The following is a 26,164-nucleotide window of genomic DNA, read 5'->3' as shown; positions in this document are numbered from 1 at the left end:
TAGTGAGAATCGGGTGATTTATTTATTGTTATGTAATACTCTTGATCTATGCAATAAATTCTACTGTATCATATGCAGCCGGATTCACGGGCAGGGGCTGTCTCTGCAGTGCCTGTTGTTAAAGGTCAATGTATTTTTTGATTATGTGAATATTTTTCTGTAGGTTTGAGCAATGGCTTGTGTTCGCATAATTTTCTCCCTTCGCTGTCCCTCTTTATTGTGAGAGGCTGCAGCAGGTTGCAATAAATATCTACATATCCAAACGTATACGCCTTTCATTTCTAAACAACAATAAAGTTTTTCTCTACTAAAATACCTACAAAATGAAAGTTATTTTTCATAATATGTTGAAATACGATGGGGGTCATTTCCGAACCTTGAATAATTTGTGGTTTTCGGAGGAAAAAACCCCCCACAAATTTTCGAGATTTATTAAAGAACGATGGTCTAAAAACTCCGAATCCAAAACCCCGGCATCTAAAAGCTCTCGAGGTCCTGTATAAGGCAATGGGGAAGATCCCAGTGTCTGCGCTGATGTCCGTAACGATATCTGATGAGATCCTGATTTTCCTGCGCAGAAAAACTCTTGACAACTCCGAAAAAATCGTCGTTTTTTTTTTACATTTGTCAGTGGGCTTCACCAGAAGTGCGTCAGAAATAAATATCCAGGGGCATAAAACTGAGATTCATCTGCACTTTGATGGGAATTTCTGTCTTGCAAAGATCACAGCAGTGCAGGTATGGGATCCGTTATCCGGAAACCCGTTATACAGATTGCTCTGAATTACGGAAAGGCCGTCTCCTATAGACTCCATTTTATCCGAATAATCCAAATTTTTAAAAATGATTCCTTTTCTCTGTAATATTAAAACAGTAGCTTGTACTTCATCCAAACTAAGATAGAATTAATCCTTATTGGAAGCAGAACCATCCCATTGGGTCTATTTAATGTTTACAGGATTTTCTAGTAGACTTATGGCATGAAGATCCAAAATACAGAACGATCCATTATACGCTAAGCCGCAGGTCCCGAGCATTCTGGATAACAGGTCCCATACCTGTACAATACAAAATGAGGACAGCACCACCAGGTAAATAAGTACAGGAATGCCCATAAAAGTATGTTGACCCCAGAAACAACGTTATTTAAAAAGAAAACATTATGATAAATTGGTAAATGTCTTTTCACTCCAAACTTCATGTGTGATGCTAAAATGATCAGCTTTTATGACAATTCTTAAAATTGCACTTCATCTTTTACATGATCTTATGTAGACAAAAGAAAAGCATTAATATGAATGCCAACGGGTCTTCTAATATGCCGAGGATTCCCAACGTGCATCCACATGTTCATTGCTGCTGCAAACACAATGTCTGTATTTGTGTTTATTATATATAATGTGTGTGTTTTTAGTATTTATAATGTGTGTGGGCTGTGAATCTTCTCAACATCGGCTTTGCAAGATTTGCAGTTTGGAATTGTTCTGAAATGACTGAAGTTGACAGTAAGTCAGGTACACGGAGCACACATCATACATGAATGAATGGCACTAGTCTTCTCAATGGCTTCATGCAGAATATGATCCCAAATATATATATATATATATAGTGCACCGCTCTGCTCGTTGCCTGGGGAACAGTAATTAGCATCTATGACATGGGATTTTACTTTGTGTGAGCAGAGATCAGGCACAGCCTCCAATAACAATGGAGGGAACGTTGCATAATACAAGTATATCAGAAATTGCCTACTGACACACTGATTACTTTTCTACCCCTGAGGAGCAAAGACGAGCTGTTGCCTTTTGCACCCTTCATCGGTGAGCCCCGAGAGGCACGGGATCTGCCACATACAGCAGATTTCAGGATGGAATTGCTGAAGTACGCAGTAAAATGTAGGGAATTGTAACAGGTTTATAACAATTTCACTATTTGGTAAATAGAACCACCAGTTCACCCAGATGAAACCTGCATTCTTGCTCATTTCTTATTGTAGAGGACAGTCTCACACATGTCCATGGCTTGAACTTTCTTTGAATGATTTTTTCATTCTGACTCAGGTACTATCTATACATCCAACGCCTTTGATATATTCAAGGCTTTCTCTTCCGCTTCTTACTTGTAAAAGTTCACTACTATCGGAGACACAGGCGAACCCATGCCTCAGCCATGTTTTTGTTGGCAAAGTCTATGGCGTTTTGTATGGAATGTTCTGTGTTACCACCTAAGGGGGCTTGAGATATTGGTGAAGAGTTTAGAAAGGTTATAAGTCACAGAGCGGATGCTACAGACAACTGGCCCGATTGTGACTCCTTTATGGCAATTTTGACTCCCTCATACAGACAACAAAGTGGTTCCCCAGGACAGAGAAAGTGATACAAAGCTTGACTGATGACTTTATCCTTTACCCAAACCGAAGAAGCTGCTCGTCGACTGTTCCCAACAATATACAGGGCAAAAGAATACTGAATAAAAGAATTACTAATTATCAAGTCAGGTTAGTGAAGGAAAGCAGAGGGTGCAGATCTTTGTAGTAGGGTTGGCAGCTGCCATCTTTGGCTTTGTTCTCACTAAGGGCAAAGGCAACGGAAGCCGTCCCATAGTCCTGAACATTTCTAATTTAATAGTCACAAAGTATTGAATTAAAATGTTTTCATTATGTTACCTCCCTCTTCATGTCACATTTTCCAATGTCTCAATCATCTTTTTGAAAAGATACTAAATAGTTGATGGTAGCCTTTTGCCATTATCTGCTGGGCTGCAACTTCCAATAAGTTACATTGCCATTTATCTGTTCCCTTTCATAAACTAAATATACTTGTGAACTGTCTGTGGAGGATCTACTGGCCCCACCTGAATCAGTCTTACCCCCCAGAGGCTGCACTGATAGTTGCTCTGATGGGGAGACCTTATTTTTGTAAAATGCAAAGCCATCTTACACTTTCTCAAGAACGTTCTTGAGCTGCTCTTCAGTAACTTTCCCCACATGGAAAAACAAATATCTGGTGGGATTTGCTACTATATTCATACACAAGAGGTTGGAGATCAGACGTGGTTTAACTTTTGTGTTCCAATTCATTCCACAGGCATTGTTGGGTTGAGGCAAGTCAAGTTCTTTCATTCCCATTTCTGCAAACCCAATCTGGATGTTACTTTATGGAAGTCCCTCTCCTATTTCAGCAGGATAACCCTGTGCAAAACCCTCTCACCACACGCACAGAATTGGCAAGAAAAGATCTGCATGATGTACATCCACTTTCCCATCTGTGTCCTCAAAGATGATTGTGGTTAAAGAGCCAGTTGGTAAAATCTGACAGGGTGCCTACATACTTTTGGACATATAGATGCCTAGTTACCGATTTTCAAGATCGAGAGAAAAAAAAGTGCAGCCAAAAAAGTAAAAACCTGCAACAAAATTTGTGCATCTTTTTTTCTTGACCGCTTAAGAAAAACCTGCGATAGAATACTCCAAGCTTTTGGGTTTTTTTGTCTGCTTTTGGGAATCACATTGTTCCATTTATTTCCAACGAGGCTAAAAACTTGAATGTTTTACTGAACTGAGAAATAAAGTTGTCAGAGACAATGGCCATTGAACCTCCCCAACTTTTACTTGCCCGTTTTTTTTTATGGCGACTCTTTGCGGGTTCTTCAATAAATACAGAGTATTTGAGGTTCCAAAGAAATATTCCCAAGTAGATTTGCGGCATTTCTCTTTTTACAACATTTTACTGGTTAACCGGATTATGGTTTGAATACTCCATATAATAACTTCCCGGCAATGCGACACATGAATGAACTCCCTCCAGTGGAAATTAATAGTTGACGTTTTGCAGCCCAGCCTTTCATAGTCGTTGCAAAAGCAGCAGCACAGATGTAGAAAACTAGTATTTATTGATAAACATTTACATTTTATACAGACTGGTGGCAGTGATTCCAGCATTGAATAAACGTCACGTGGGTTAGTCATCAGCTCTAGGACACGGGTATAGTCAGCAGATCTCAGATATTATTGGGAATGCTACGAGTGTAACAGTCCTGGTGTGTGTGACGTGTGAATGTGAAGGAAATGCGGCAGAACGAGGATTTGTATCATGAGAAGAAGGAATGAAGTAGGGATTAAAGCTTATTACTGTACATTATTGTTGCACGATACAGTGATGACAATGTTGATCCTTAAACCAAACTGTACCCAGGCCTGTTTCATGGTGTCGATGAGAATATTCTAGTAATTTGGGAAATACTTTGGGCCAAACGTAACGAAAAACAATCTGGTTTTTAATAGAACATCACAGAACCTCAAAATAAATTATTAAAAAAAAATAAAAAAACAAATACTAAGCTGCAGTTGCCACCTTTTACGCTTTATAAAAAATATTGTAAATATTTTTAAAGAAACAACACGGGGAAGGTGATTATTACACACGGGGCATCTGCTCTTCCTCTGGCTCGACACAAATCCCCTCAATCCCAATTCCGCCCCCCCTACTCATACTAATAAGGAAATAATAGGAAACTACCTGAGCACATTCACAAGATGAAACCACACACACATCACAGAAAACCACATGAAGTTGTTAAATCAGTTTTCCAAATGGTTCTTTAGTGCCGAGACTGAACCTGTGTCTGAGGGAACATTGAGATCATACAACGAGGCCATGTCTGTCAGACAAACATACGGCTGATTATGTCCCTAAATACACGAGGAACAAGATGGAACATAATCCTTAGTACATAGATGGGCCAATTATTACAGCACTTGAGCCGACTGCATGAAAATGGCGCAACAAAGATGGGAAATTAGTAGCGATAGAGCAGTCGTCTGTAAGCTCTTTGGACAGGACTTGTATTATACCGAATCCCATTGCTGTCCAACCACTAGAACCGTTCTAGGAGCAGACACTGGAAATAACCAGCAGTCAATGTGAATATGTGATAAAGCAGAACATGCATGTACAGCTCTTACATATAAACTGAAGGCTCATATTGGCCGTGGAACATGGAAACGAGACAAGTGAAACTACAGGACACAAGAAAAGTTATGGATAGTGATGAAATATAGGAAACCATAGAACGGATGCCAATTATTCAAATACAAATCACAAGTGAACAGAAGGAGGCAACTGCCCATGGTACAGACTGAACTCGGCTTGCGCATTTCATACAAACAGATTGTGCCGCTGTGTAGCCCTAGCCTCTCCTTGCAATAACTTGTTTGTTTGTGCAGAGAGTCATTATCACATCCCCATGATCCAATCACACTCACAGCCAGTAAAAGTCTATTGGCACAAGCAAAGCTGACATATACAGTAACTCTGATCTCAATTATCACTGCCCATTGGCTTACGGAGAGCGTGAGTCAAGCAGAGACATCAGACATGGAAATGAAGGGGGTGGAAACAAGATTTAAGGCTGGGGCCACACAACACAGAATCTCCTGAAGCAGAGAATGTGCTGCCCCACTGCTCCCCCTACTCTTCTGCAGGTACCGAGATAAATCCACTGCTTCTGTCTGTACCAGAGCGGAGGGAATGATTTCAGTCTGGGCAGCAGAAGAGGAGCAGTGGATTGTCAGTCAGTTGCTTCGCTTGCAGAGATCGCGGTTGTGTGGCCAAAGTCTTAATGTTCAGCAGAAGGAGCAACTTTACAGCAGCACATTGCACAGAATATCCCTCAATATGCCAAAGACCATCCTAGATCAGTGATCCCCAACCAGTAGCTTGTGAGTAACATGTTGCTCCCCAACCCCTTGGATGTTGCTCTCAGTGGCCTCAAAGCAGGAGCTTCTATTTCAATTCAAGGCAAGTTTTAGTTGCATAAAAACCAGGTGCATTGCCAAACAGAGCCTCAATGTAGGTTGACAATCCACATAGGGGCTACTAAATGGCCAATCACAGCCCTTATTTGGCAACCAATGAACATTTTTCATTTCAGTGTTGCTTCCCAATTCCTTTTACTTCTGAATGTTGCTCACGGGTTCTAAAGGTTGGGGGTCCCTGATCCTAGAGGGACTGTAACAAACAAATGTCCGGCAAGCTTGAATTTGCTCAAGGAAACTGTGAATTTTGTAGACTAGAAACTTGAAATTGACATTATCAAAATCATTTGTGAGCAGTATATAAATAAATCGGCTATTAAGGTGGCATGAAGGAATCTAGGCAATTGCTTCACAAACAAACACAGGTACAAGTGCAGCAGTTAATCACCTTTGTGAATGTGTGAGCTTGTTGTGGAGCTCAGTTCCCATGTTGGCTATTCTGTATGAGAATTCATAACTGGATACACGACTGTGTGAGGGGAGCGACAGTGAAAGAGATAAGAATTCAACAATTGATCCCAGTTGTACAACTCGTTGCACAGGCTCATTGGGACACAGTTAAAATGGCAGATTTGAATGAATTTTCTCTCTTTACCACAGTGACACTGTGATGGGACATAGAGCAGGGTGTTTCTGTCTAAAACAAACCCAAACATGCTCTGGAACTCACATTTTTATCAGCCTTATTTTTAACACTGAGCTTTTAAGGCAATGGAATGGATCGAACATTATTGTACAGAGATGGAATTGGCAATTGTTGAATAAACAGATTGAGGGCACAACAGATATGTATAATAGAGCGAATGTTATAGGTCTGATGGAGTTTAGTGAGCAGTATCACATGCACAACTGTATCCTGGAGAAATTCCAAACACTGAGGATCCCATAGAACGTGGAGGCATTTGCAAAGCAAGAAAAACTTGACTTGTTGGAAGAGTTTCAATACTTATAATAAGCAAACAGCGGTGAAGAAAAGGCAACGGCACCTTCATCTCTCAGCATCAAGTTACCAACCGAACGGAGAGAATAACGGTGGGACCTGAAGCTTCACCAGCTGTTCATGTGTGAATGTACAGCCATTTATGTTAATACGCCATTGAATGTATACTTATGTGTATATTTATATATAATGCTGCTTTTCACACAAGATTTTCCAGGGAACCAAAGGCAAAACCTCTGCAGAACACGTTGATGTTGGTAAACTGCCTCCTAAACCCCACACCAGAAACTGAAGAGCATTGGGACAGTTACAGGTTATCGTTTACATTTCAATATCATCATCGCAGTAGAGAACTCTCCTAAATCTTTACAAAAAGGGAGAAGAGTTGAGGTTTATTTTCTGCCTTTGTTACAAGAATGAAAACCCTGAGAATGAATGTCACAAACTAGAGTCCTGAGCGGAACCAATTTCTAAGACCCGGACCCGAACCGTAACCCACATATTTAGCCACTTTGATCCGCTACCCGACCTGGACATGCAACTGCCTTATCCGCAACCGTCATCAAACAGGAAGGGACGGTGCTGCAAACCGGAAGTGATATCATCAAAAGTGGGCGGGACAGAAACAAGTTTCGTAAAACTTTAAAAGGAGTAAAATATAGACAATATTACATAAGATAAGACATTTAGATGAGACCTGCAGGTATACCCGCACTTGAAAATCCTCCCCTCATTTCTCAGGGTGCCCGCTTTTTTTTGCAGATATCCGACTCGCTGCAGGACTCTAACATGAACATGGCTGCTGGCTAAAAGTGAAAACTGCAACTTATCCTGTGTGTGAAACAATGGTGTGAGGCCAAGGGTGTGGAGTCTGGTTTTGCACAGTGCAGCCTTATGGTGCCCAAATAAAATGAAAACCCTGTGACTGTGCAGCACCCATACTAAGCCCTTTACCTATTCTCAGCCACCACATGGAGAGCTACTTTCCTAGCTGCAGTCAGTAGATATGTGACAGTTGTGTTCATTTCTAGTGACCACCCAAAGCAAAGCTGCACCCCCAAGTAGCCGCAGAGGCTTCAGATCTCAAGACACGGCCATGCACCATTTTAGCACCAGCGTCTGCATGAGACGATCACAAGTTTAGTTTTGCTCCTCCCTGTAATGGGCTGCTGGGTTTTATTTTCACAAAAGGGATGACACTAACCCCGTTAATATTCATCAATACTGTATTTCATCATATGTAAAAATCCAAGGGTTTCAGAATTAAAACATTAGCATTCATTTAAATAAAGTATATGGAGAGTAGCCGCCCTAGGGAACGGACACAGAAAAGGCAATTGTATTAAATAGTCTAAGGGGTCGGCAGCAAATTAACAGGGGGGGGGGGCAATATTTCTGCTGTGCCTCTGTGCTTAACAGTATAAATTTGGGAAGCATTGAATCCACTATTTGGGATTCAGCCGAACCCCCGAAGCCTTTGTGAATGTTTTGGCCGAATATTGAACCGAATACTAATCTGCAAATTATAGGCAGGGAAGGAAAAAGTGGGAAAATAATGGAATACTTCCTTGTTTTGAGATGAAAAGCCACGCGATTTACCTTTCCACAACTAATTTACATATGCAAATTAGGATTCAGATTCAGTTCTGCCACACACACAAGGATTCGGCTGAATCCGGATCCTGCTGAAAGGCCGAAATCCCGGATTCGGTGCAGCCCTATTAAGATGTGTTCCTATAAGACAGTAATGGATTAGGGGAGGGGGAGTGCCATGTGAGGGTATGAATATACAGGTATTGGGCTGGTTATCCAGCATGCTTGGGACCTCCCATTTTCCAGATAAGGGATCTTTCTAACTTTGTAATGCTAAAAAAAAAAAGTTTAAACGTTAAATAAACCCAATAGGCTGATTTTGACTCCAATAAGGATTAATTATATCTTAGTTGGGATCAAGTACAAGCTATTATTTTATCATTACAGAGAAAAAGGAAATCATTTTTAAAAATTTTAATTATTTGAATATAATGGAGTCTATGGGAGACAGCTTTCTGGATAACAGATCCTACACCTGTACTCTTATTATTTGCTTTCTACCTCTACTCCAACCCATGTTTCTTACTGGACTCAGTGCCACAGCATTTCTCATATATAAAAGTGACAATGCAAGACAAACCACCATCTAACAAATAAGTGACATTTATGAGCTTTGTGTCCGGTTTCCAGCTCACAAGACAATATATCTTCATTCTGCCATATCTCTCATATTTGTTTTGGTTTTTTTCTAACTCTCACATCATGCCTTGTTTAATACTCAGTGCTTTTTGTTCAGTATAACACTTTAAAAAGGAGTCAATTCATCTTGTTTTTCCTAAGAGTTAAGAATAATATAAACTGTAAAATGTGCACCTTACGTCTGGACGTGGTGTAATTCTATATGTGGCTGAAATGAAAATTCAGTTGAAAAGTTCTAACTTGCTCGTTACCTGCAGACAAAAAGGAAACATAACCCTGGACAAAGAGAGGCTGCTCAGCTGATTAAAAACAATTCATGACAAGATACAAGAGGTCATTTTTGTGGTTGCACTTTTTGCCAAAGGTCATTTTGTATAAATCTGGTGCGTGAAAAATGTGAAAAAAACCCCTGCGAAACTGAAGTCGAGGAAAAAGAGACAATACAGAATTTAGGGTTACAATTTCTCTTATCACCAAACTCTTTCCCACTGCCCCTCCCTCACATACAAGAACACATAAGTTAGCAATGAACACACTTGATACAAGTGACCAATATGCTGAAGTTGCGTCAAAGTTAACCAATAGCTGCCATAAAACTGCTGCCATTCGCCTGCTTTCTTGAAGCCAGGGAACAGCCGTCCCGCTTAACAGTCAAATCGAAGGTCTATGGCTTCGTCTAAGCTTTTGTCATCGTGGGGACTGGCAGCTAAAAACGTTGCTACAGGGGAACCTGTGACGTTGAGGAGACTGGTGCTGGTGCTGGCGTTTCGCACGGCAATGCTCGTTACGTTAATGCCCAGGGTTAGCCTCGTCTGCTCCAGAGCCTTTTCTGGAACTGCAAATGCCTCTAGCTTCTTCTCTCCATTAGCCATGTATGAGTTTTGGCAGCCACGGCAAATGCAGTCCAAACAAGCTTTGCGATTAGAATAGCAGGGACAGCGCTGTCCTCGGCACGTAAGAACACTTGGATTTTGGGTCGCACGTCCACATTTGCAGCCTTTTTTCTCTTGTGGCTTTTTATATACAGTCTTGGTGGGACTCCCAGGCACCACGTTATTGGTGGGAATTTTTTCCTTGACCTTGTCTTTCGTTTTTAGCAAGGCAGGCTTAGTTTTTTGATGGGTTTTTTTGGGACCGTGCTCGGGATTCTTTTTCAGGTTTTTGTTAGACAAGAGAATAGTTTTGCTGATTTTGGGCGAGCTACCCCCATTGGGGACAGTTGCCATTGGCTGCAGAAAGTTCCTGTTTTCCCGTGTCAATAAGAGAGGTGTGGGGGAACCCAGAGTCTGCCCAAGGATGATGCTAGAGATTGGCAACGGAAGCACCTTCTCACTGTCACTTTCAGATCGGGATCGTTTGCGATGAGCCTTTATTTTTAGGGTGGCGGTGGTGCAGGAGATCCCATGCGCTGGAGCGTGGCTGTCAGACAGCAAAACAGTGTGACTTAGGGGTTGGGGACAGAGTTCCAAGAAAGCCCCATTAGAAGCTGCGGTATCCAGACTGTGCTGCAAATCACAGTCATTGACCTCTGCATTTGAAACACTCTCGAGGCTCTGCAGAACTTCTTCAACGCTCAGCAACAACGGGCCACCGCTTTTAAGATCATCATTATAGCCACAAATATCAAGTCCTGCGGCACACAAGTCACTAGTGGAGACTGGATCACAAACAGCATCTAAGCTCTCCGATAGGTCTTCTGTTTTTATGTCAACGGCTGTGCAACAGAGGTCCATGGGACTGGGACTTTCAGGGGAGGGGATATTTACAGGGAGTTCAGGTTCAGATTCAGACAGCCCGTTACAATTGGCTAACCCATTAGAGAGCAAGCACTCTGCCTCAATAGCAGCTCTGTCGTGGGCTAGCTGACAGATGGGCGCTTCGGACTCTGAGCCATGTTCAGATTTAGTTGCTAATGGAGAATGTGAGGGACACAAAGGAGAGGGCGGTTCTGAGGTGGATTCCTGGTTTTCCTCAGCCGGAGGTTCTTCAGGAAGAAAAGCTAAAATGTCTGCAGAACACTCGACTGTATTTAATAATATGTCCTGGGCCAGTGGCGTGTGTGTGATGTATTCACACAGCTTTTTATAACAGTTCACCAGGATGCTCAGTTGCTTGTTCTCCTCAAACTGCTCATAGTCTTTGCACCAGCTACAAGAAGGTTTCATCATCATCTTCTTACCCTTGCACGGCTTACACACATAGTGCTGGCACGTGGAGTTGATCGGTGCAATGGGATCTTCCAGCAATTTCCCTGGTAAAACAACGAAAGAAAGAAAAGCAAATAAGTCACATGGAGTAGCTCTGGCTGGGAGTTTATAGTTATGTCAATAAGGTTGGCATCAAGCAGCATTCTATTGGACTCATATCATACTGTCCATCATTTTGTCAGTTTAAACACCTACCACCCAGCCCAGACCCTACTTGGTCAAACACTTAAAGGGGAACTATCGTGAATAATTAATATAAGCTTCATCATACCGAAATAAGGAACTTTCTAAATACAATCAATTTAATATTCTGTGCTATTTCTGAAATAATTACGTTTATCTTCACTATTCCTCTCTCAGCATCTTTTTCTCTTCATTCTGTTTTCATTCAGCATTTGGGTGTCAGATATTCCTTGACAGTTAGATCCAATATATCTTATAGGGGGGCTCCTTTTGCCTAGAAGATGTATTAGAGCTCACTATTAAAATCACCAAGCACTCTCTACATGCAGAATTTGTGCAAAAGGCAGTTATTTTGTTTGTACTGGAATCAGTTATTTGAGTGAGCTCTAACACATCTGCTAGGAAAGGGAGCCCCCCTATAAGATATATTGGATCTAACTGTCAATGAATATCTGACACCCAACTGCTGCATGAAGACAGAATGAAGAGAAACAGATGCTGAGAGAGGGATAGTGAAGATAAACTTGATTATTTCAGAAACGATGCAGAATTTATAATTGATTGTATTTAGCAGGTTTATTATTTCAGTATGCTGAAGCTTATATTCAATTTTAATTTCCGCAATAGTTCCCTTTTAAGTTAATAAATTACAAAAAAAACAAAAAACTTTTAACAAACTGTATAAGTCCCAGCACCTGTGTTCAGAAATGTAAGCACAAGTATTTTAACATTACCATCACTCCCAAATAAAGGAAAATAAATCTCTCCAATAAAAAAAAACACTACGGCATTATTTGTCAGCGTTGATGGTAGTGAGTAAGCTTTGCGTAGCCTGCAGGCACAAGGAGTTCTAGCAGCCGACACAAGGTGGAGCCGACTCCATGTATAACACACACAGGCATATTCTCAGCAGTTTGGGACTTACAATGTCAACAGAGAGGCGGGCCAGACAGAAACCAATCCCGTGCAGGGGTGTGGCTATGTAGCAGAAACATAGCAAAGAAAAAGCTAATTTAGGGTTATACACGGGGAAACGTTATTTACTGCGCTACTTGTGCATGTCGTGTTACAGAGCAGCATTTCCTAACTAAAACTAATGAAGTTGCTCAATTGGTTATGGGGTCTCACATAAAATCAGAAAAGAACTACTGGATAGGGTTGACCCCGTTTGCTGATAAATCTTTATGCCGGTGATTCTATTCTGATTTCCTGGGGGTGACGTCCTTCTTACAGCACCAGCGGGTTGGAGAGGCCAAAGGTGCGGGTAATTAATTTGTCTGTACTAAACTCAATTTAATGCTAAACATGGTAGACATCCTACTGACAACTGCTGAATACCATGGACTAGCGGTGTGTGAGCACATTGTGCAAATACTATAGGAGCAGCACTCACAACAACCTTCCTCTTTATCTGAGTTTCCTGTTGTGAAACATACGACCCAGGGCTACTCTGCGACCCAGACACCCCAGGGCTACTCTGCGACCCAGACACCCCAGGGCTACTCTACAACTGGCTAGCCACACATTCCTGCATCCCAGCTGTATGTATGTAACCAAAGCCTGCATTTATACTATATATATATATATATATATATATATATATTCTATATAGTATTTAAAAAAGACCCCTTCCTGCAGTGCTGGTTCTGTCTCAGGCACAATGTAATGCAGAATTCTCTGTCTGGTAATGCAGTGGCCTCTGCTACATTGTATCAAAAGTCAGAACCACCAGGAGATGCAACAGAAAGCAACACGGATGCTGTACTAACTGCAATTAGCTTTACAAATACATTTAGAACCAGTGGAAATATTATAAAAATGTTATTTGGGGGTTACATTCCCATTAAGCAGAAACATAATGGCTTGGGTGTTAATTCTGGTTTCCAATGTGCTTCCCAGGCTTGAGGAGGGGGTTGTGTAGCAAACCTCTAACTTCCTTATTATCAAAGCACATCCAGTAACTCACACTAATGGGCAATACGCACGAGACATTAAAGTCTTATAGATGAAAGGATAAATAAAAATACTGAGCCCGAGTGTTGCTGTTAATCAGCCTCAGAAGTTGCTTTCAGTTCAGCTAAGAAGTGATGAGCGTCAGCGTTTGGGAAGTGAGGATCTGCCGAGGACACGGCACATGTGGGTACAGATAAGCTTCTCCTCTGTGTGAGTTTAGTGAATGACAGTGGGACATCCTATTTTTAATGACACTTAGTGTTGTAAGTAACTTCGTTTAGTGTAAGTGCACGTGTTATAGTATCGTTATAGTAGAACACATGCACTTACACTAAAGGAAGAGTTACAACGCTTAGTGTTATTGAAAACAGGTTGTCCCACTGTCATTCACTAAACTCACACAGAGGAGAATTGATGTATATTAGAAAAACTGACACCTTCAACCTGCAGCCTGAGGGGCTCCCCATATGCTTTCCACGATGCAGCTGGAGGGTTCCCCCATTTATTTCCCAGGCTGCAGCTGGAGGGCTTCCCCATACAGTTCCCAGGCTGCAGCTGGAGGTCTGGCACTACATGAATACTGTGTGAATGGCAGTGGCGCAGGGATACAGTAAAGAGAGAGGCGGTGCAGCTGAGCCGGTACTAGAGGCCGGGGATAGAGAAGACTGGGCCGGTAGCAGTTGTGAGGCAGAAGCAAGTCCCGTGTTCCCTCCCTCCCCCGCTCTCACCGCACACACAGCAGGACAAGGCCTGGCGGAAGTAGGGCAGCATCTTGCAGATCTCGGCGGAGGCCTGAGGATCCCCGGGGTGGTAGTTGAGCACCAGGCGGCTCGCTGACATGTATAGGGCGGTGGCAGTCACCGGGTTCATTGCAGCCTCCAGAGCGCGGCCCCCGCCTTGTTGCAGAGAATGGAGATTCCAGTGGGGCGGTGAATGCGCTGCATCCCGGGGAGTCACATAGCGCTAATCCCACGCGGAGCTGCCCCCGGTCTCACAGACACTCGGCGGGGCGCCCATACCCGGGGGACAGAGGCGGCTCTAGGGGCTCGGGCAGCAGGAGGGCTCCATATTCCCCGCGGCTTTGTCTCTCACACACACACTGCTTCCCCCGGGGTCCGTCCCGCCAGTCACACGACAAGTGTCCCGGCTACAATCACATCCCGAGCGCTGCTGCTGCACAAGGAAGTCCGACACCTCTCGCTGCTCCCTCCGCGGCCTACTCCGCTCTCCGGACACAGACGCTCCGCGCCTCGGCGAGAGGGGAAAGGTAGTCCAGGCCGCTGTGTCCCTCTGTGGCTCTAGCGCTGCCCGCGGCCTCTCTTTCCCCCGGTGTAGAAGGTGGGGGGAGGGGTTGCTGCGGGTCTCACGCACGCGCTTGCCACTTTCTCTCCGGTTCGGCTCTCGCACACCCACCAGCGCGCGCCCAGTGGCGGGAAGTGCCTCAGCTGAGGGGACGCGCGCGTGGCGGCTCGGGAGTGCACGGGAGCCGTGGAACACGCATGCGCGCCATTCAATCCATGGGAAGAGGAAGAGCCCATTGGGTGGGGGAGTTTCCTGCTCCTGACAATACAGGCGGCGCCCGCTTACTTCCTGCTTTATTCTACGCCCGACACTGAATAGGCCGCACCCCCCAGTAGCTGTTGGAGGAAATACAATGCAGAGCTAAAGGCAAACGATATAATTCCGCAGCCTGGCCCCAGCAGGGGGAGTGGACTGTCCGTAGAGCCAAGTGCTTTCGGTCTTTGTTGGACTCTAGGGCGTATTTACTATAGCACCGCCGGATGACAATTGCGCAGTAACCCATAGCAACCCGTCACTTCCGCGTGTAGCGATTAAACGCACACATCTCTGTGGTTACTATGGGTTACTGAATTCGTGTTAGAGCCCGAGCATTGCCATGAGAATGTACAGCAGCCCCTACACATGTTGCAAAGCAAGGGGCGGGTACAAAGGACATTGGCAGATCTAGTGCCAATCACTGGCCGACTCACTCACAGTAGAACAAGCTGCAGTCGCACAGACTCTCAATAGACGTTACTCAGGCCCACGGCCCTTTGCAAATAGTCTTGTTTTCCCACACAGCCTGAAGTTGGCTGATTTACACTTACTCCAATGCTCATTTTAGTAAAAGTGTAACAGCCAGTGCCATGGAAGAAGCACCACAAAGCTTTCCCACGTGTCCCCCACTCCTACTAGAACAAACAATAAGGAGCACATTTATCAAAGGTCGAGGCGAAGTTTTGAATTGAAAAACGTCGAATTTCAAGCTATTTTTTTGTGTACTTAGACTAGGGAATAGTCATACTTCAATTCGAATTTGAAAAAACTTCGAAATTCGAAGTTCATATTTTTTGAAGTACTGTCTCTTTAAAACTTCGACCATTCGCCACCTAAAAGCTGCCGAAGTGCTGTTTTAGCCTATGGGGTCAATTTATCAAAGAGTGAAGTTCTGCCACTAGAGTGAAATTCCACCACTCTCCATTCATTTCTATGGGATTTTGAAAGGCGTATTTATAAATGGGTGAACGTTCACCCTTTGATAAATACGCCTATAAAAATCCCATAGAAATGAACGGAGAGTGGCGGAATTTCACTATTAATAAATATACTCACTCAGGCGCGTGTAGGCGCCGAACGCAGGTTCAGACGCAACATGCTGCATTTTTCCTGCGTTCGGCGCCTACACGCGCCTGAGTGAGTACAGCCCCATTTCAAATAATGACTTGCGTCTATTCCTGCGCTCCCCTGCGGCTGAACGCCAAAAAACGGAACGCAGGGGAGCGCAGGTCGGAACGGCCGTGTGTAAGAGCCCTAAATGGTCTAAAACCTGCCAAATTGCTGTTTTAGCCTATTTGGAGTCAATCAAAGTTTTTTTTGGGAAAAAACTTCAAATTGAATTTGATCGAATGCGATATTCATTCTATTCGAATTCGGCCGAATACGGACCTATTCGATCGAAAATGGACCTACTTAACCAAAAAAAACTTCGACTTAATTTTGGTTGGTCTTTATGAATTTGAATTTCGAAATTCAACCATTGATAAATATGCCCCGTACTGTCCCTTTAAGAATTCAAATGCGACTATTCGCCATCTAAAACCTGCTGAATTGGTGTGTTAGCCTATGGGGACCTCCTACAATCCTACAATTTGGAGTCATTTGGTGGACTTTAGAAAAAAAAATTTTGGGGGGGGGGGCGGGTCAAAAGCCTTGAATCTAATTTGATTCGAATTTGCAAATTGGTCCTATTCACCCGTTTTAAAAAAATTATATATATTTTTTAAATAAATTTTGATTGGTCATTTTATATTCTTCAAATTTCAAGTTTATGGGAGTTTTTAGAAACTCCCATAAACTCAAAATTCAACTTTTGATAAATCTGCCCCCTAGTGTCAAATCCAACCAAATTAATGAATGCAAAAACTACAAAAATTGAAGACCAATTGCAAACTGTTTCAGAATATCACTGTCTACATCACACACAGATACATCTATAGCAAATACAGTTATCTGGCCTTTTTGTTCTCAGTCCTAAGCAATCAGTCACACCAGAGATTTTACCATCTTATTTCATATAATCTAAAAGTCAGTCGAGGATAATGCAAATGTATTTATAAGGTTAGGGTCCACTATTGGCTCTCATATGGCCAGTCAGGTTAGTCCTTTAAACTATAATTCTGGTGGAGTATTAGTCCTGATGATAAATGTCAGTCTGTAGGTTAAAGGGGTGCTTCCCCTTAACTTTTAGTGGCAGATTTATCAAGATTTTTCAATATTTAATTCAAAGTGAAAATTTGAATTAAAAAAATTAGAATTTCAAGCTATTTTTTGTGTACTTCGACTAGGGAATAGTTCATGTACTGTCTCTTTAAAAATCTGACTTCGATCAATCGCCATCTAAAACCTGCCAAATTGCTGTTTTAGCCCATGGGGGGCCACCTACAACCTCCTATTAGGAGTCAATTGGTGGACTTTGAAAAATCAAGGTTTTTTTTTTGTTTTTTTTAAAAAACTTTGAATCGAATTCGATCCAATGCGCTGTTGCTTCGATTTGTATGATTCGAATTAGATCGAAAACTGACCTATTGACCCCAAAAAAAACTTTGATTTTTTGAGAAATTTCGATTTTTATTTGGTTTTCAAAGTTATGGGAGTTCAAAAACCTCCCATTACTTTGAAATTCGACCCTTGATAAATCTGCCCCTAAGTGTATCATTGAATGGCCAATTCAAATCAACTTTTCAATTGGTCTTCATTATTTATTTTTCATATTTTTAAATGATTTGCCTTATCCTAGCCTTCTTTCCAGCTTTCAAACGGGGAGCTCACTGACCCCACACATTTATTGTTATTGCTACTTTTTGTTTATTGCTACTTTTTATTACTCTCTATTTCTATTCAGACAGTCTTCTATTCATATTCCGGTCTCTTATTCAAATCAATACATGGTTGCTAGGGTAATTTGGACCCTAGCAACCAGATTGAATAAAAAGCTAAATAACTTAAAAATGGAAACCAATTGCAAATTGTCTCAGAATATCACGCTCATACTAAGGGGCAGATTTATCAAAGCGATTCAATATATCTGTAGGTCTGCACACTCAAAAAATACAATTTAAAGAAAAAAGTGGTATCCATAATAAAGCTTTACTTTTATGCAGAGAAAATTTTTACACATAGTGCCTTAGTAAATCGGCATATATTGCACAATACATCAAATGACAATGCACATCATATGTACCACTCATTGGTTAAGCATAGCAAGAAAAAAAACACTTTAAGAAAAACACCAACAAGGAGCGGATACACCTACCAATAGAATGAGAATGGCCCCAACGTTTCGGCACCAAGGCTTTTGTCAAGGGGATTGGTGCCGAAACATTGGGGCCATTCTCATTTTTTCGAATTCAAAAAATTCAGATTTTGAGCTATTTTTTGTGTACTTCGACTAGGGAAAATTCAAATATCAAAATTTATCATGTACTGTCTCTTTAAAAATTCGACTTCGACCATTCGCCATCTAAAACCTGCTGAATTGCTGTTTTAGCCTATGGGGGACCTCCTAGAACCCATTTGGAGTCAATTGGTGGACTTTGAAAAATTTAAGGTTTTTTGGGAAAAACTTCGAATCGAATTCGATCGAATGCGCTATTCCTTAGATTCGTACGATTCTAATTTGGCCAAATATGGACCTATTTGATCGAAAATGGACCTATTCAACTAAAAAAAAAATATTCGATTACATTTCAGTTGGTCTTTTTGATTTGAATTTCAACCTTTTTCAATTCGAAATTCGACCCTTGATAAATATGCCCCTAAAAGTTAACTCAAAGGTGAAAAACAGCTTTAAAAGAAAATGTAGAAGAGACATTGCTCTGCAGATCCTTGCTGTCCTAAAGAGAACAATACAATGGTGGCCATATGGTCCCTGGTAAAGTATCTGTCCATTCAGGCCACGGGCCAGTCAGTCAGAGTACTGCATGGGTCGGGCCATTGGCCATTAAAGGGCATGTAAAGTGTAAAATAGAATAAGGCTAGAAATGCTGTATTTTGTATACTAAATATACTAAATATAAACATGAACTTACTGCACCACAAGCCTAATCAAAAAAACAATTTATGCTTTCAAAGTTGGCTACAGGGGGTCACCATCTTGTAACTTTGTTAAACATCTTTGCAAGACTAAGACAGTGCACATGCTCAGTGTGGTCTGGGCTGCTTAGGGATCATCATAAACAAAGCTGCTTGAGTTCTGCATGGCTGGGAAGTAAGGCGGGAGCTCCCCCTGCTGTTCATAAGTATGATTGTTTCCCTGCTCAGCAGTTAGGGACCGTCTGACAATTCCTATCCACAGCAGTAAATGAAGGGAGAATTTCATTGCATACAGTCAGGTTACTTATAAAAACGATACACATTGTTTAATTAAAGTATATTGGAGATAGGTTTCTTTTTCATTAAAGAAAGTAAAAATGGGATTTTATTTTTTTGCCTTTACATGCCCTTGAAAGCTAGTAATACAACAGTACCTGCATTCCTAAATAACTCTGTACTCTGTTAGAGCTGCTAAGGAGCTTATAACAGGTCTCGCTGAAATGCTTTCTATAAGAAACACTAATGAGTACAATTGTACAGAAATGTAACTATAACAGTGAGTTGTTTCTTTAAGGACACCTCATTTCTATTAATTGTGGTACAAACGAGAATGACATAAGGTATGTATTGTCTACAAGTTTCTTGAGGGAAGGACACGTCCCATGTAGGATAACCAGTGCCGAATGAAACAAAATCCCCAGAACAGGTGCTTGTCCTGTGTAAGCTCTCATTGTGACTATGCTGCTTGTTAAATAATTGATATGCTGCTGCTGTTATTTATTTAGTAGTGTTTGGGGAGCAGCTAATAACGCTAAGAACACCAGTTAAAAAGCCACATACTTGTCTGAAACCCATTGGCGATCATACTGAGCACTCACAAAATGGGGGTTGTCTAACAGACCAGTAATTCATTTTATTTTTCTTATTTTCTGGTACAGGTATGGGACCTGTTATCCAGAATGCTTGGGACCAGGGGTCTTCTGGATAATGGATCTTTCTGTAATTAGGTCTACTAGAAAATCATGTAAACATTAAATAAACCCAATAGGCTGGTTTTGCTTCCTATAAGGATTAATTATATCTTCGTTTTGATTAAGTACAAGCTACTGTTTTATTATCACAGAGGAAAAATTAGATTCTTTGATTATAATGGAGTTTTCCTTAATTAGGAGCTTTCCGGATAACAGATCCCACACCTGTATTCATATATAGCACAAATACATTTCCAGAGCACCTATTTGACATCATTCACATCAGTCCCTGCCCCAGTGAAGCTTACACTCTAAGGTCTTACATTCACACACAACTATATGGTCAATTTTATCAAGACCCAATTAACTGGCCTGTATTGATTTTGGAGAAAACACAATATGTTTCATTATTTACGTGACCATAATTAGTGTCCTATTTAAGAACAAATATATATCTTATTTGTAGGGGGATACTATGGGACCGTGCGAGTCTTCTCTCTGGGCACTCGAGTTTCCTCTCCCACGTTTAAAAATCATACATGGCTCAAGATAAAACTGACACACAAAAATGCAGGTAGGTTACTTGGCTCCTGATTTAATTGAAGCCAACTACAATGGGGCTGATGTGAATAATCTTTGTAAAGCTCTGCAGAATATGCTGCCACCATATAAATAATGCATAATGCTAAAGAGGTTGGGTAGGGGGCTGCAAAGGGACTAACAGCTTAAAATAAGGTTGGGTTAGTTCCTCTTTAAAGGAGAAGGAAAGTCGTTTAGCACTTGGGGTGCCAAATGTTAGGCACCCCCAAGTGAATGTATTTACTTACCTGAAACCCCAGACAGGTGCTCCTATCAGCAGAAAACTGCTTCTTTCTTCAAATTTCCTGGGGCAGACGCATGCGCAGTAGAATGAAAAAGCCAACTTTTTAGTTAAAGTTCGGCTTTTCACTCTAATGTGCAGCCGTGCACAGAAAGATGAAGCCGGAACTGGATCGCTCTGTGGTTCTCACTGGTATAAGGGCAGTTTTCTGCTGATAGGAGCACCGGGGTTTCAGGTAAGTAAATACAATCACTTGGGGTGCCTAACACCTAAAAACGACTTTCCTTCTCCTTTAAAAATGCAGTACTCGAAAAGTCCCATGTTCCATTCCAAGGAATAACTGCTTATCTACATGCAAGTGATAAGTATTCTGACACATTTGGTTTTAAAGCCTAAAGACTTTGCAGCAATGCCACTTTCCAAGGCACTTTCACTGCAGAATCTGTTTAAAAGTATAGCTATTTATAAATGATGGCATGGGTTCAAAATATATATATTTAAACAAAACTCGAAATATGCCTTTCCAACACACTTTCACAACATCCCATTGTTCCCCCACCTACTTTGGCCATAATTAGCCATCTAAAAGAAATTAGAACAGAGTTCCACAACATCAGTTGATTATTTAAAAGCATGTATCTTTATCCACATTAAAAAACACACAGCATGTTCCGCCTGATGTGTTTCCGGCTTTTTCGCCCTTAATCATAGGCTTATAAGATCTAGTGTCCATATATATAGATACATAACAAAGCACCTGGTAATGGGCATTCATAATACATAATCTCATGTTCCGAAAAACACAAGAGAACAGAAAAAACAAAGTCGAAATTCCATATACAGAAAAACAAAATAATACAAGCAAAAAGACATAGGCATACCTCCCAACTGTCCCTTTTTTGGAGGGACAGTCCCTCTTTTGACAGCTCAACCCGCAGTCCCTCATTTGTACTGGAAAGTCCCTCTTTTCTCTGCACTGAACAGCCAGAAAAAGAAACAAAGTTTCTCACTTAATTGGCTTTTAGCAGAGAGCCCAGAACAGCTAACAGGTGCAAATAAGATACTTTGTAACAATTTTGAGACACAAAAACACAGTTTAGATAAGGAGAAATATTGTCAAACTTTCATAACCTGCCAAATTTTGTAAAACAAACATGGTAATTAGGGGGTGTGGCCACAGAAAGGGGTGTGGCCACAGAAAGGGGTGTGGTCAAAAAAATTGCTGCACTACGTGCGGGAAAATTGTTTTTGTCCCTCTTTTTACTTCCAAAATGTTGGGAGGTATGCATAGGTCATACTTAATGATCCAAGAAACTAAAGAGATTTTTTCATATAAAGTAAAAAATAATAAATTAGCCATTTAAATTATATACACACACAAATATATATATTTCTTTTAAATAAATTTGTCATATTTTTCATCTTTTTTGTATGCGTTTTATTGTGGCAAGAAGGATTTGTTGGCTCCTGCTCTAGCAAAAACCAGTGTCTGGCTATAAGTCATTGCTAACCTTTTCTGATTTTGATGGTATCATTTGTAAATGCTGTATTACTCTGTGTGCCTTGCAATTAATTCAGTATATCATTTAAAATGGGTTTTCAGACTAATTAATAGCATGTGGGCAGTGACAGCTGAAATGCCTTTCACCAATGAATGAACAGCAAACGTGGAGCAGTGAAAGTTGGACCTTTATGTCAAAAATGTTAACATGCACCAGTGCTCCTTATCTCATAGCCTATCAGGCTGCATCTGGGGAAAAATAGGGGTTTGTTTATACCGAGGACTTCTCTGTGGACTGCTGATTTGTTTTTACTATGTAGAATAATTTCAGTTTCAGATTTTGCCTAGTTTAGGGGGGAAAGGTATGTCCAATACAAGCCTTATTGCAGTAATGTTGAAAAATTGGGCTTTATTGGGCAGTTTTGCCCCAAGCAAAGCAGTGGTGGAAGACACACAGAAACATCATTTGCAGGGCAGCAGTAAAGAAAAACTGCAGCTCATGAAAGCCTAAGTCAGGTGGATGAAGGAATCATGAGAACTCCAAGAAATGGCTTGCCTGATGTCTTTATTTTATTATCCTTAAAGGGATACTGTCATGGGAAAACATATTTTTTTTTTAAACACATCAGTTAATAGTGCTGCTCTCTGAAATCTGACATGGGGCTAGACATATTCTCAGTTTTCCAGAAGCCCCCAGGCACGTGTCTTATGCTCTGATAAACTTCAGTCACTTTTTACTGCTGTACTGAAAATTGGAATGATATAACCCCTTCCCTTCCTACCCCCCCCCCCCAGCAGCCTAACAACAGAATTAATGGGAAGGTAACCAGATAGCAGCTCCCTAACACAAGATAACAGCTGCCTGGTAGATCTAAGAACAGCATTCAATAGTAAAATCCAAGTCCCACCGGGACACCTTCAGTATTTAGTAGACGAAACAACAGCCTGCCAGAAAGCAGTTCCATCCTAAAGTGCTGGCTCTTTCTGAAATCACATGACCAGACAAAATAAACTGAGATGGAGCCTACACACCAATATTACAACTAAAAAATACACTTATTGGTTCATTAATGACATTTTTATATTGTAGAGTGAATTATTTGCAGTGTAAACCGTGTAATTTAGTAATAAAAACTACACCATAAAAAACCTGTATGAATCTCTTTCATTTATATACCACTAACATATTGCACAGTGCTTTTAAAAAGCTTTTTACTAAGTTTACATTCTAAGGTCTGTATCACATTCACACACACTATCAATTTTATCAGGAGCCAATTAACATTGAAGCACAGGGAGAATGTTCCTCGTCCTGGCAGATAGGGCCCTGGCTGGTATAAAGTCCTGGCCCTCAGACATTTCTGAAGGCCCCACTTTGGCTACACTCAGCAGGGAAGCTAGGCTGGCTGTAGCTATAAACAAGAGTCTGGTCATGCTCCTCTTAGTTGCAGCCTCAGAAGACCTCGCTGTGCCAAACGGCAACTCCTGTAGGATAAACATGTATAGATTCCCATGGGGTGGACATTTAGGCATAACCCTGAATTTTACCTTTACATTAGCTGCTTTGAGTTTAGTTTCCCCAAGTGCTCGTTTCTCCAGGCCCTGACAACTTGGAGGGAAGTTCTGCTAACTTAGTAGAGTGGGGTCTCCTGACTATTGATGGTGGCCCTAGGGGTAAACCACACCTTTCAACATACAGCTTCAAAAAAGAAGCTATGCATGGTGAGCTACAATTTTACCATCCCTAAAGCACTTAAAAGAGAAGGAAAATATTCTTCCACTTGGGGGTGCCCTGGCAGGTGCATTTTTTTGCCTAAAGGAGCAACGGCCTGGGGTTTCAGGTAAGTAAATACATTCAATTGGGGGTTCCAAACATTTGGCACCCCCAAGTGGAAGAAGACTTTCCTTCTCCTTTGGACATGGACATTTTGAATTTTGTTCCCATGCACAAATCTAACTGCATTTAGCATTTCCGTGCACTCCATTGATAAAGCCCCCATAGAGAAGACTGGGACCAGTTAACTCCAGCATTCCCTAATGCGTGAAATAATGTACAAAAAAAAAAACAACTCGTCGGAATACAGTTAGAAATTCACTGCAACATGAGACTGATGCTGTACACCTGCTGTTGGACTGAAGAGATTCAGCACTCCATCGCTCTATGGAAGGTAAAAGACAAATACACATTTGGGTAAATACACTGGGGCGCTGAATGTGATTCCGTTTCTTTTAGAGACTGCTTATAGCTGTAGGGATATATAAGTTGGTTTCATTTTGAAAACGTTATAGCCACTTAGGTTGCCTATCTCCTGGTACACAAGGGCCTATCTAGTAGCCAGCCATGTGAATGTAGCTCAGTCCTGTACCCAAAACAAAATGGAGTGGCCTAAAACCCCTTTGCCCTCATCTCAGAGACATCAGCTAAGCCCATATCATTAGGGATGTGTTGATTCAAAGGGCCTGGATTTGATTATTTTCACTCTAAAATAGTAACATGAAATAAGGTCTTTAAAAAAGCAGATCTGTATTATGATCTGTATCGGCTTATTGACTTCATTGCTTGAAAGCTGCAGCCCAGTGATGTCTTTCCACAGTGAAATATGTTGGAAAATAATAAAAAACTCAGCTACAGGTATGGGATCAGTTATCCGGAAACCCGTTATCCAGAAAGCCCTGAATTACGGAAAGGCCGTCTCCCATAGACTCCATTTTATCCAAATAATCTAAATATTTATAATAATAAAACAGTAGCTTGTACTTGATCCCAACTAAAATATAATTAATCCTTATTGGAAGCAAAACCAGCCTATTGGGTTTATTTAATGTTTAAAGGATTTCCTAGTAGACTTAAGGTACGAAGATCCAAATTACAGAAAGATCCCAAGAGCCCCAGGTCCTGAGCATTATGTATAACAGATCCAATACCTGTACAAAATCCACAGAATCTACTGATTTGTTTATAAAAGGAATGTCACTTAAATCCAGCAGTTGTTATTTAATCACGTATAGGAAGTGTAACGTTATAAAGAAAAAGGGATAAAATGCATAAGATGATGCAATGTTCTGGTGGTTCACATTTTAGTTAACTTTTAGTATGTTATAGAATGGCTTTTCATTGGTCCTACTTTTTTTTCCTGACTATTTCCAGCTTTCGAATGGTCCTGACCCCACTTAAAAACAAATGGTCTGTACAATTGCTACTTTATAGTACTCCTCTTTCTGTTCAGTCCCTCCCCTAATTATATTACAGTGTCTTATGCAAATCAGTGCATGGTTGCTAGGGTCATTTGGATCCTAGCAACCATAATGCAGAGATTGCAAACTGGGGAGCTGCTGAATACCTCAAAAAACACAAATAATAAAACATGAAAACCAATTGCAAATAATCACTGAATATCACTCTCTACATCATTACTAAAAGTTTCTAAGCAAAGGTGAACAACCCCTTTAACCTTTTTCCCAGTCGGAATTTGTACTAAAACCAGGAAGCATGCCTTATATTATTGCTATAGTACACACTACACAAGAGTACACACTACACAAGAGTACACAACACACAAGAGTACACAACACACAAGAGTACACAACACACAATACACAGACAGCTATGCGGCAGAATGGCAGGTTCCTGTTCCCTTTAGGAGAAGTAAATGGAATATGTGTTTCGTTCCAATAGAGAGGTGTCCGTGTATCACTCACAGTCGGCGGAATGTCCCAGTTAAAGCGCAAGCACTTTGCCCCATATAAACCCCCTGGTTGGAACTTACTGTACGTCTCTGTGACAGCGCGCTTGTACTCAAGGTCAATTCGGCACGTTTGATTGGCTGACTGTGAGGCTCTACTTCGTGACGAACAGCAGCCTCCGTTTGCCTATTGGTCGGTTGCCTGTCATGCGTCTTTCACCTCGAGAGGAGAAATTCTGTGCCCATTGCTGATTGGCTGCGAGTGAG

The 26,164-nt window shown here is 41.4% G+C and overlaps 1 protein-coding gene across 2 annotated transcripts; it reads right to left on the bottom strand.

Annotated features, from left to right (window-relative positions):
- Positions 1 to 8,935: 8,935 nt before the first annotated feature.
- On the bottom strand, positions 8,936 to 26,003 carry msl2.L (MSL complex subunit 2 L homeolog). 2 transcript variants are annotated; one of them, XM_018263980.2, is made up of 2 exons: positions 25,982 to 26,003; positions 8,936 to 11,238 (listed from the first exon to the last, which is right to left on the bottom strand). In XM_018263980.2, exon 2 carries the CDS (start codon positions 11,156 to 11,158, stop codon positions 9,632 to 9,634), a length of 1,527 nt encoding a protein of 508 aa, XP_018119469.1. In that variant the 5' UTR covers positions 11,159 to 11,238; positions 25,982 to 26,003; the 3' UTR covers positions 8,936 to 9,631. The 2 variants fall into 2 exon arrangements, with proteins under 2 accessions (XP_018119469.1, XP_018119468.1); XM_018263979.2 differs by lacking the exon at positions 25,982 to 26,003 and adding an exon at positions 14,059 to 15,488.
- Positions 26,004 to 26,164: the final 161 nt, after the last annotated feature.

This window comes from Xenopus laevis, chromosome 5L (assembly GCF_017654675.1).
Source record: "Xenopus laevis strain J_2021 chromosome 5L, Xenopus_laevis_v10.1, whole genome shotgun sequence".
Taxonomy (NCBI): Eukaryota; Metazoa; Chordata; class Amphibia; order Anura; family Pipidae; genus Xenopus; species Xenopus laevis.
Note: the sequence above shows the minus strand (reverse complement) of the source record. Positions and strands in the feature narration are given on the sequence as shown.